This window comes from Balaenoptera borealis (assembly GCF_965194805.1).
Source record: "Balaenoptera borealis genome assembly, contig: HAP1_SCAFFOLD_1069, whole genome shotgun sequence".
Lineage (NCBI taxonomy): Eukaryota > Metazoa > Chordata > Mammalia > Artiodactyla > Balaenopteridae > Balaenoptera > Balaenoptera borealis.
Genome location: NW_028123143.1, coordinates 47640 through 60347, shown reverse-complemented (window position 1 = coordinate 60347; position 12708 = coordinate 47640). Strand labels below are relative to the sequence as shown.

Here is a 12708-nt window from a genome sequence, read left to right as displayed (position 1 = left end):
CCCACAGGGAGATACAGTAAGCAAATAACTAGATAAGTAGCCTCAGTGTGATAACTACTATAAAGGTTACAGGATTCATGGATTATAGTGGGACATGGGATATGTATGTGAGATGGCAAGGTACCTCAAAACTTTCAAATTTAAGTTTCCTCAGACTGAAATTCGGGGGGAAAGTCAGCAGGCACTAAGTTAAGAGCAGCCATTAGCTGAAGGAACCCATCCCCAAGTGGTTCAGGAATTTGTAAGGGAGCAAGTTCAGTGACCTGGGTGTGGTGCCAGGGAGGCATGACTGGCACGCGACTCCAGCTAAGAAAGAATGGGAAATGACCTGGAGGACAAAGAGAGAAGAGCTTTTACAAAAGAATAAGATGATGAAGAATCTGAGGATGTTTGCTCAATGCTACTCCTGGGAAGAAGACAGATGTGAGGAAAACAAACTGTCCAGTCACTAGAATTACTCTCTGTGGTGGAACAGGGACCATTTATCAGGCCATAAACTCTACAGCTACAATAAGGACTACACCCTAGTGGTTTTAATTATCTTATGGTTTATATGCAGAAAGGCTGTTTTTTTCCTTCAAAGTATCAATTTTGTCCACTCTGTTTTCATTCTTATTTATTTCACTCTCGAGAAGTTCTAGAACTTCAATTAAAGTTCAGTTAAAGACCTCTACATACTACTTCTCTATGTATTACCTAATGCAATGTAGTGGATTAGCTATGTGTTAAAATAACCTATAGGATGAATGACTGAGTTCCTGTACATAAACTGTAGCCTATGCTCACTCAGCTTTATGGAATTTAAAATGATTCACTTTAATATCTAAATGACCTTTAACTGGAGTAACTTCCACTACTTTATTTTCAAATTTATAGGTGCCCTTCCATTCTCTGTCAAAGTTAATGATCTAACACTTAAATGTACTATATTTTAAAATGTATTTAGAAAATGTATAATATAAAAATGTACGTTAAAGAATGTATTTTCAGACACCAAGTAGTCTTACATAAAGAAAAAGGTATTTTATAATGAGCTAGTTCTGTTTGCTAAGTTCACACAATTCAAATATTATTTCTAAATACTATGCAGCTGATAATTTTATTGCTAAGTTATTGGTCATAGACTATTACCTCCCCTATAAAAAATGATTTACATTTCCTTAATATGTCTTCTTTCTGTCTTCTATGAAGTATACAGTACCCAAGGTAACAAAATACCCAAATATAATAATGACCTATACTTCACAGTAATCTCCTATCCCTAAGTGAATGTGAAGGAAATCCAGCTGGTTTCTTACCTCAGTTTTTAAAGCAAACATTAATCGCCTAGATAGTAAGTTTTCAAATTGACAACACTATCTAATTCATATGCTCAGAGCGTAAAAATACTAGTGTGACTGTAACTCAAACCCAGATTTCTCACTTTAACCAAAGGGTTATATCTGGTCAAAAAGATAGTCACAGATTTGATTTAACTGACAAACTGCTTAGATATTAAATGTTAAAGTTTTAACCTTGTCTAAATATTTCAACCCAGAAAAATGGAACTTTTAAAAATGTGTCCTTTATAATGTCGTACATCAAAACGTGTTTAAAGGGGCTTCTCTGGTGGCACAGTGGTGAAGAAGCCGCCTGCCAATGCCGGGACACGGGTTCGAGCCCTGGTCCGGGAAGATCCCACATGCCGCAGAGCAACTAAGCCCGTGCGCCACAACTACTGAGCCTGTGCTCTAGAGCCCACGAGCCACAACTACTGAGCTCTCGAGCCACAACTACTGAAGCCTGTGCGCCTAGAGCCCGTGCTCCGCAACAAGAGAAGCCACCGCCATGAGAAGCCCGCGCACCGCAATGAAGAGTAGCCCCCGCTCGCCGCAACTAGAGAAAGCCCGCGCGCAGCAACGAAGACCCAAGACCCAACGCAGCCAAAAAATAAACAAATTTATAAAAAAGAAAAAGAGAAAGAAATGCTGCCCAAGCTACTACAGAGCCTTTGCAAAGACATCATACTTGAAAATATTCAGCTGAAAAGAGTTTATATTAGCAATAAACAACCACCTCTCCCAAAAGATTATAAGAACTGACCAGATAATCGTAACTGCAATATTTACTCCTATGAATGTTACTAATAAAGTCCAAGTGCTACAACACATTAGCTCACCAGAAATTCTTTATAAATTATTTTTAAACTCAGACTTTAAAAGTTAGTAAAACAATTTTTCAAGATTTTAAGGAATTCATAAGTAAGAGTGGTTCTGAATGAATCAGGCAGCTTCCATTTGGCAATTTATAAATAATCCAATCTCTGCCTATGAGCCCTAAAACAATCTATTAAACCCTTCCCAGGTCTCCATAATTGATGACTCAATTAGAGTCAACACCTAAAGAGCAGTTATGACAATACATTCCAATCACTTGTATTTGTAATGTATCTTTGTTAGCTTCCCTTTACATGAGAGTAAATGAATTCACCCCAAACAATAAAAGCGATCAAGCACCTTGGCCTCCAATTCTGAGCTTCTATCCCTATTTCCATCTACCCAAAATCCTTTCTGTTAGATCTATATGCTCAGATATGGAAGATACCAAAGACATATCAAGAAAGAAACACCAGCAAACTGCAGGGGGGGGGGAAAAAATGAAATATCAGCCTATTTACATATAAAAGAGGAGAGAAGAGAATATATACACCAAATGCTTGCATACTCATGGAAAATTTCTGGAAGAACATTAAGGTTAATAGTGTTTATCTCTGAGAAATGTGACTGAAGTGTTCCAGATAGAATAGGTTGGGAACTTTTACCTCCCTTTATGACCTTTTACATGTTGTTAATTTTTTACCATGATCCTGTACTACGCTATTTATAACAGTAAAGATTTAAAATCCAAAACCTTTCCTCCCTGCTCCTCACATTATAGAAGACCCTGGGAACACACCTTCTTGGCCCCTGGCAGGCACCAGCCTAAAATGAGCAGCCATCAATAAACTATATATATATTCCACCTCCTTCCTCAGATGGGGTATCAAAGGCTTGTCTTGTTTCAAAATACCTGATAAAATAGCACAGGAGGAAAAAATAGAAAAGGTAACAGGATAATGCTGTAAAATGCTACCATCACTCATTCATTATTTACTTCAAAAGTAAAGGTTTCAAAACATAAGAATACCCAGTGCCAGTAGCAGGTCACTAAAAACATATGCAATTAGAAAAACTAAGGCAGACAGGAAAACTAGGGTTTAAACTACCTTTAAAGAATAAATGTTCAACTTCCTATTCACTTTAAGAGCAGTACTATTTCGGAAAAAAAAGTTAAAAAAAAAAAAAAGCTACATTCCAGAGATGGTTAGCAAACACACCATTTCCTCTACCCATTGCAGGCATGGTTAATAAATTAGGTCATTCTCCGCCCCCCCCACCCCGCCCCGCAAGCCCAGGCGTGACTTCAGAATCCTCCTTAACACATTGCTATTAGTCAGAATTCATAGGAAAAACAAAGCCTATTTGCCCTATAGGTCCTCTTTTCACACTTTTCTTTTGACAATTTACCAGGGAAAACTAAGGGAAGACCAATCTCTTTAGAATATATTCTTGGGATCTCTGAACCAAATTCTAATTTATAACACATACACAAGCACATCTTCAGATCAAACTCTAAAACTTCATTGAAGAATAACACTTGAGAAAAAACTAAGTGTAACTTAGCTAGCAGGAGACAGTTCTGAATGAACCAAGGTAAGGATAGGATGGAAAGAAGTCTACAACCCCTTATTCTACCCTTGGAAGAATAAGCCAATAAATGCCAAGTGATACAGGTTATTTTAAAAGATTTTTAAATGCTCAAATCAGATGTTCTTATACAGGATATACAAAGCAGCTTCTGCAGAAAGCAGACTCAACCAGCTAATGACAATTACACTGTGCACAGACTGAAATGCAGCTGTTTTGAGGAACTTTGTTCCCTGATTATAGCCGGTCATCAGAAACTATCAGTTACCACTAACAATGTTAAGTCACCAAAACTTTTTAAAGTACTGTTTAAAAAAAAAATTCAGATTCCCAGTGTTGTACATTAGAAGACCTAGATGGCACACTTAACAAAAACTGCATTTACACATCATCTGAATTACATATGAAAACAAACATTTCATCACAATTGTACAAGTTTTGTTATTATGGTCATGGAAACATAAGACAGTCTCAAAGCCAAGCAACAAGGTCTGGAAAGTATTCTCTGAGGCTAAAGCTGAAGAGTCTCACCCTTTTCATGGATTGTGTCTACAGGAAATCCTCCGCAAAGAAACCCATAAAATCATAATTGCGGAACTAGAGCACATTTTAGAGATAATTTACCTTTCCCGACTTTAAAAAGACAAGTACATACAATAAATTCCGGCGAGGTTAAGCAGCATGAGCAAGGACACACAAACAGGTAGGTCTAGGGCAAAGCCAGTGGCTGAACCAAAGACCAGTTCCCAAGATGGGTGGCCCTCCTGTGCCATCCACCCTCCTCCCAAGTGCCTGTACCACAGGCTTCCTGCTCCTGGACACCTCCTGTGATTTACAAAGAGGTCATCTCTCAAAGATTAAGGCCATGGACTATATGTTACCAGGGAGCCGACAACTAAAATGTACTCAGTAAGTAACAGTCTGTTAACTTGGAACTTGAAAACACAGTTTCCTGGAAGCTGATGTGAATATGGTCGCAAATGCCATTTTGCCTGGTGGAGCAGAGCATACAGAAGGTAGAGCTGGAAGGCGAGTGTGCTAGTAGTTCCCTGGACACTATCACAGGGGTATGAGACCTCTGAGCAGCTGGCATTAACTTCTGATTGGTGACACATACACCCTACTTGGAGAGAGGTTATCTTCCTCTGGATCTATCTCCCTCTGGATATATTCCCAGGTTATAATGTATATCCCCAGGTTATAATGTATACCCCCTTCTTGGCCTGGTCCCCTTGGAGGGTGTGACTCTCTAGCTGTGCTTTCCTAGGTACACAGGGTCCTGTATTACACATCCTATCTTCAAAGGGGATCCAGGAATCAAAGAGTTAAGAGCCACAGCCCTCAGACTAGCCAACTCCCTCCATATTTATCAAACAAACTTCTGATTTCAACTTGCTATTTCAGATTCCTATCAGAAAGGGAATTCAGCCCCAGCAGAAACAATCTGGTGACTAGGTGATGCTGTTATCACTATACTATACTACAGGTATATACTATAAGTACATATAGTATAGTAAGGCTGCATCACTATAAATCAGGGGTCCATAGCCTGTTTTTGTCCAGCCCCTGAGCTAAGAATGGTTTTTACATATTTAAATGGTGTGGGGAGAGGGCATCAAAAGAACATTTCAGAACACCTGAAAATTACACCAAATTCAAACTTCACTGTCTGTAAATAAAGTTTTATTGGGAGACAGCCACATTCATTCATTTACCTCTTGTCCACTGATTGCTTTCGCAACAATGGCAGAATTGAACAGCTGTAATAGAGACCCTCAGGCCCACAGAGCCTAAAATATTTGCTATCTGGCCCTTTACTAAAAAAGTTTACTGATCCCTGCTATAAATCAACAGACTGGCAGTAAGGGGGTGAGAGGGAGGGGCGGGGGGGGGGGGGGGTTGGTGCTCTAAGCAACTTAAATAAAGGCCAAGAAGCCCATGAATTTTTCTCAAAGGAAACCCCTGAGGCTCCTACTTGGGGCCAGTGTACACTAAGTTATAAAAACTTCTAACACGCTTATCTGATTTTCAAGTCAGTGACCAATAAGCAGAAAAATGACTGTTCTAGACAGGCATTTTAACCACAATACATGGTTAACAGCGATGTAAAAGGATCAGAGAGAAATCATAAAAAGAAGTCACCAGAATTTAAATGCTAAACTGAAATCCCAGGATGCACTTAAAGGTATTCATCCAAACACTGAAATGACATGCAAATTTCGGTGCAACTCGCTGTTTCTGTGGGAGAGATTCCACAGGTTTTGGATCTCAAGTATCCTTGACCTTAAAAAAGTTACAAGCCACCAGAACTCAGCCTACACATCTTTAAGTGCATCATTTTATTTCAACACTGAAATAACTGATGCTCATAAAAATGACCATGAGTCATTAAGAAAAACCTTAAATCATGTTAAGTGTACTTTGTGCTAAACAAATGCAAACCAGGTAGCTCAAACTCCAGCAACTTGTTAACCTTGCCAATTCTTGCTGCTTACCTTGGAGTAAGGAGTAAAAGAAAAAAAAAAAAAATGCTCTTTTATTCTTCAGTTTGGACCCTCAACCATGAAACCTTCACTTAACTGCTTAGAAACTCTTAGCAGCTGTCACGAATTCTCAAATTAAAATCTCCTGTGCAAACATTAAATGCTCAATATTAAAAAGTATATATTATTGCCAATTGGAAGAGCAACCAAGAGAAAACTGTGGATTAATTCCTTCAGCAAATAAGCCCAAAAGAACCTGAAGTTTTAAAAATGAACTTACTTCAACTGTCCTCAGTCACCTTATTATGTCTTAACTCTACCTGAAGAACCAAAAGCAAAAAGTTAATATCTGACTTGTTTTAGAATATTCATCAAAAGCTTGGTCCTTGAACATGTGTTAGGCGCACATAATATACCACTGCTCTAGAGTTAAAAAAGGACTCAAAAATGGAAATACCCAGTCTCTTCCCCAGAGACTAGGCTTTCTATTCCATTTCTGGCAATCTATTTTTGTTGCTTTCAGGTGAGGAAGACATCCTTAATAATCATTCAAGGTCTAGGCTAGATAAAGGCCAGGCCACAATAACATGGCCAGAGTCACGATCAATAATATCCTTAGACTAGATTTTCTCTGTTCCATGACAGTCAACCCTAGCTAAACTTAAAGACAAGATGTCACTTCCACTCAAAGGTAAAAAGGCCCTCCAGGGACACTCTTCCATTTATTAGGAATGCAGAGTAAACTTATTCCATCAGAGCCCACCAACTGTGAAAACATCAGAATATATACCCCTCACAATCACAGAACAATATTTTCGTATAAGTACACCAGGCAAATGGCAAGACTCTTTCAATTAAGTCTCAACTTTTTGAAGTATTATATACTACAAAAATAAACATATTAATTGTCCAAATTTTAATTCATAACCAAATAAAGTGCTGCCAGGTCTTGAAAAGAGACAAAATAGACTGAACACTAAAACGTTCAAGGAAACAACTTACTGTCTCAGGAACTAAAACTTTCCCAACTAAGGTTCCTACCAGGCTTCTGACACCGCCTAAGAAACTAACAAATTCCAAACAAAGCCAGCCTTTATTTGAAAAAAAAAAAAAATTTTTTTTAAGGTATTGTTAAACATGGTGACAGTTCTAGCTAGCACAGGCTTGGACAAAGAGGGGAGGAAAAACTTTAACTGGTGTAACTCCCACTGTTTGAACAATTTTTAATGCCAATCCAAATAAAAAGCAAGATATTGGCTAAGATGTCATATTTTCCTCCAGAGGATAAGTCTTACTGTTATTAACCATGTGGGAAAACTGGGTTTAGAATGCAAATTCTGACTGACCATTAATAGTGTAACAGATGCCCTGTATTACTAAATGAGGAAAGAGCTTCCCCAACAGAAAGTAAGACAGCAAACCGAACTGTGACATTCATATGCCTCCTCCTCACTCCTGACAAACCCTAAAGATAAAGCGTTTGGTCAATGCCTGATGTCTTGATGTTTGCTGTTCTAACCACCTCAGTACTGGAACACAAACAGTTGATAATTCTTTTTCCAGCAAGTCTGTGGATAAAAACATCACGCAAATGTCTTTAAAGTAGTTTTCAAACAAATAATCTCCAAATTGAAGACTTCCAAATCACAATAAAATGCTAGTTTAATTCCAACTCTTTCAAATCCAGTCATGATTAATTCCAAAGGCATGCCTCCTCAATGTCAGAGGTTCTGTCAAAAAGTTACTACACAGACTAAAACCTACTTACGGGAAATAACCAGATGCAATAAATGATCTCTGACTGGACAGTGTTTTAGACAAAGCTGCTCTGTTATATTTTGGGGCCGAGTGAGGAAATCTGAATATCTCCCAATAAGAGACAAGCTAGCTAACAGGGAAAAAAAAAAAAAAAAACCAAAAAGCAAAAACTCCTTACACAACTGTATAGACAGTATGACTCATTCTGATTAAAACATACATACATACGTGTACACAATTATCTGGAAAACGATACAATGCTGACTTCTAGGTGGTAGGAATGTGTTTTTATATTTGCTTCTCTAATTTTCAACAATGTACACGTAACACCACTTCTGTAATAATACTTTAAGCCACTAAGGGCTCCTTGAAGTCAAAAATGAGTATTTATGAAGGTGAAACACATGGAGATCTACTTGTATTCTCACCAAGTCCTCCAAGTTCTGTTTCTGTTTTTAGTTAATCCTTCTGCCCAAAGTGTCTGGGCTAAGCAATTGTTCATTTCTAAAATACAACATTTTCTTAAATTCCAAAAAGGTTTCTCTCCCTGGTCTCTCCAGCACACTCATCATTTCTCACTATTTTCCCTTTATAGCTACTCTTTCAACCTCCGTAACGAATATAAAACTAAAATACTAATTTATAGGCTGAAAACCTGTCAAGTGATGGAGGAGGAACTTGGGCGGGGGGGGGGTGATCTTTTTCTTTCTAAATGAACATATATCTAACCTTTGTCAAAAGTTAAAAATCTCTGTGACAACCCACTCAACTTTTCTTCTTGGAAAGCAGCCTATGACCTTAAGATGGAATCAAGTTCAAGTTCTACTGCCTTTATCTCTGGCTGGTGTAAGGAGGAAAGGAGATGCGTAACACAAGTAGCTGAAAATGCCAGGTCATCAAATACACATAAAAAATACACAAACTTAAGAAAGCAAAATAACCAAACAATCCGAAAGTCATCTGATTTAAAAGTGACATTAGATGAGACTGAAACCTTTGGGACAAAAGAACACTAAGAATTCTCAGTTCCAGATATCTGCTAGAGTGTCACACACGGAACATCCTGTTAGCTCTCCAGTGTGTGTTGCCCACTCTACTACCACACATTATTGTATCAAGAGTGTTGTCTGTGGAAGTACGGTCTAGTTACACCGAACGCTTCCTTCCTCCACCTAAAAGCGATTAAATCTTGATTAGCTGTGATTTGGTCAAATACCACTTACTAAAGTAATCTCCAACCACTGGTGGATCACTACCTAAATCAGCTTTCAGGGAAATAATTTCTCTGGATCTTAAAACTAGTTCATTAACTTCGAAAGATATTAGCCTCGAGCTACAGGTAACTAGAGAGCTAGCCTTTCACAGCGGGTTTTCTAAAAAGGAAAAATAGTTCCCTAATAAAAACCTTTGGGAAAGAAGCCCCTAAGCATTCCCATTAATGGAAACTTCAGATTCTCTCGCAATTTCCTAAAAATGTAGCCGTCTGAAGTCATTCAACTGCAGCTATCACTTTACAAAAAGAAAATTTAAATTCCCCCTAGGCTGTGGTAAACAGAGGGCGGCAGCCCCTCGCCGCCGCCGAAGCGAGGTGGGCGCCTCCCTCCTCGTTACTAGAAAACCAGCCCAAGCTGCTTTTAAACGGTCTCCGGGTGACGACGCATTCCTAACGGGTTTCGAAGGCACGTTTAAATCGCCCGCTTTTTTGTTTGCACGCTGCATTCACGGGGTGCCGGGACTACGGCCGCCCCCGCGCGCCGGGGAGGGGGAGCCCAGGGTGGGGAAGCCGGGGCGGGGGTGTACGACAGGGGAGGGAGCACCCGGGGCGAAGGACCCGTGGATGCGGAACCCGTGTGGGAGGGGGTAGGGTGCGGGTGGGTTGAGAGAAAACTGAGGACCCCAGGAAGGGGGGGGGATCCTGAGGAGGGGAGAACTGGGCCGCCGCCCCGCACCGGAGAACGCACCGCGCGGCTCCCGCGGCCCGCCGGGGTGTGCGCAAGGCCGCGGCTTCGCGCGGCGACGCTGCCCCCTCCCTCTCTCTCCTCCTCCTCCCAAGGCGACAGAAACAACAGCGCGGGAGGAGGGGAAAGTAACTCCCGGCACCTCCGCCGGAATTAGCCCCGGTGCAGTGATGACACCTTCTCGTGGCGCAACCAAGCCCCGCTCCCTCCGCAGCGGCGTCCCCGCCGCCGCCCTCTCCATTTGAAAGTGGCCACCCCCCGCCGCCGCCGCCGCTCCTCCCGCCCCGCCGCCGCCAGCTGCACCAATCCGCTCGGCCCCAGTTGCAAATCAAACGCTCCCTCGCGTGTAGAAGCCACTTGCGCCGCTGGAAACGGCTGCGCCGTCCCCCTCCCCGAGTCCCTCCCGGGCGGCACCTTCGGGCTGGGGCGGGCGCGCCGGCGAGAAACGGTTGTGAGATGGGAGCGGGAGCAGCGGCGACCGCGAGCAGCTCGGAGAGGGTTCGGCTCCCGCTCCCGCCCCCAGACAGTTCTGGAAACTGTGTATCACCTCTGTCACAGGAAGCCATCCGACGAGGAAGGCGGCGCGGAACCAACAAACAAACGCCTGCGGCCGCCCGCCGGAATCAGCGCGGGGACGGCGACGGGCTTCGGGCAGTTCCCCAGGCGGGAGCGCGGTGGCCGCCCCCGCGCCTCGGGCTTTGTGCGGGGTTCCCGCGGCGCGGGCGCGGTGGGCCGGGCGTCCCCGCCCCCGAAGCCCCCCACCCCGGGCCCGGCAGCTCTGCTGGGACCGTTAGGTGACGCTCCAGCCGCGGCCGAGAAAGCAGCGCCTCAGCCGCCGCCCGCCCCCATTTCCACATGGAGCCACCTCTCCTCCAACGCCAAAGGCGGGCCACAAAAGTTGGCCCCAGGGCCACCCAGCACCTGCCCACGTGCCGCGGAGGCTCGCTCCCGGGTATCCCCCGTCCCCTTCCCCCCGCCGCCCTCGGCCGCCAGGTCACCTATTACCGGTGGGAGGGGAGAGAGGCTGCTATTTAAACGCCCGCGGAAGTTGAGGCACCCCCACTGGCGGGTGCCGTGCACCTGCCTCCCGCCGCCGCGCTCCACCACTTTGAGCAGCAGCCGCGTCCTCGGCCCCGCCTCCAGCCCGCAGGCGGGCGGGGGGAGCGGGAAGGAGGTGGAAGGGATCGAATTTCTCCAGCAAATGGGACCGTTCCGACAGGATTCGGTTCCCCGGTCAACATTCCACATTCCATCCCTCTCCCGCATTTGCAAGCCAGCGCCAACAACCCGGAAAGCCTGCTAGCTATAGAACAACAGCCCCCAACTCACAAATACACACTCGCAGGCACAAGACACGTGTACTGAAGGGCTTTACAACTTGCAGTCCCGGGGTGCACACTGCACGTTCATTTCAGGCAGCGAAGACCCAGCGATACCACCTCCACAATTTGCAGATGGTGCCAAAGGTTGCAAGTTGCAATCCGTTTTAAGTTCATGGTTAATCGGTAGTTTGCTCTACCAGTGCAACTCCTTCCTAATTTCACCGATAAAGGGTTTTACACTTCACAGGCAGTCTCGTTATAAGTAAAAGGTCTGATCACTGGAAACCCAATTTGGAAGAATCTAATTGCTAAACTGTTCCTCCACCCCCCCCCACCCCTCCCTCACTGCCCTTGAATTGATGCAATGAATATTTTGGACATGTGGTGACGCGGTGACAAGAGCTAACGCTGCGGCCACCCTACATAGATGTACCTATACACACACACCTATGTTTGGACAAATACAGTCGTCGTCCCTTCCCCCCGCACCACCACCATCACCACCACGGTCACACACTCTGGATTCATATATGTACACGGACCTGTGTTCTGCCATTGCCATCTGTCTACCAACTTGCTACTATGCTTTCCACTTTTCATGCAACCTAATGCACTTCGGCTTTTTAAAAAATTCTAATAAACTAAAGCCAACTAAACTGGGCTTCTGCTCCTGAACGCGTTTTAATTGATGATTCGCCTGAAAACCGCATGTTCTTCACAAACCCAAAAGAAGAAAAAGCTCTAAGTCTTCAGTTCCCCAAAATTGAAAAATAATCATAATAAAACTTACTAATCCAACATAGATCAATTCTCAGGATCCAAAAATCATCCTCTCCTCCTCCTCCTCCTCCTCTGGCCCCCGCCCCGGCAATGCCCAAGTTACTGGTGGGATAGTAACGCTGCACTCGGCGGCTGCGTGCCCTCCCTCCTCGCTACATATCGAGAACCCAATCTTTTGGCGCCATATTAATGACGTACTATATTATTTCCACTAGGCAGCGACCTTCGGCATTAAATTACTCCCGAGAACTCCCGAGCAAAGCAACAAAACCATCAAATATGGCTGAGCCTCTCTGCTCGTCCTGCCGCCGCCGCCGCCGCCGCCGCCGCCGCCGCCGCCGCCGCCGCCGCCGCCGCCGCCGCCGCCGCCGCCGCCGCCGCCGCCGCCGCCGCGGGATCGGGACGCGCACACAGACCCACACGCGGACACGCGCGGACTCTCGCCCGGCGCGCCCTCCCCGCGCGCCCCCCGCGGCCCGCGCGCGTACCTGCTGCGGAGGGCTTCGGCCGCGGCGCTGGGCTCCTCGCCGCTCGCTCCGCGCCGCATGAGTTCGGGCCGCGGCGGGCGGGCGGACTGACTGGCGGGCGGGGAGCCGGGCGGGCCCCTGCTCTCGCCCGCGCGCACACACCCGGCGCTCGCGCAGGGAGGCACTCTCGGACGGGCGTTTGGCTGGTTATGGAG

The 12708-nt window shown here is 44.6% G+C and overlaps 1 protein-coding gene across 8 annotated transcripts in view; it reads right to left on the bottom strand.

The window, feature by feature from the left end:
- Window positions 1-12708, bottom strand: part of JADE1 (jade family PHD finger 1) — a 57089-nt gene extending 44381 nt beyond the window's left edge. The window contains exon 1 of one of the 8 annotated variants that reach the window (XM_082409166.1): window positions 12515-12708. Coding sequence is in view for 1 of the 8 variants with exons in the window: in XM_082409168.1 (XP_082265294.1) it covers window positions 10472-10490 (19 nt within the window). In the remaining 7 variants the exon portion in view is untranslated. Of the gene's footprint in view, window positions 1-9927; window positions 10062-10471; window positions 10874-10922; window positions 11052-12036; window positions 12162-12224; window positions 12343-12514 lie in introns of those variants that run through there. The other 7 variants (XM_082409169.1, XM_082409172.1, XM_082409171.1 and 4 more) reach the window with 7 other exon arrangements.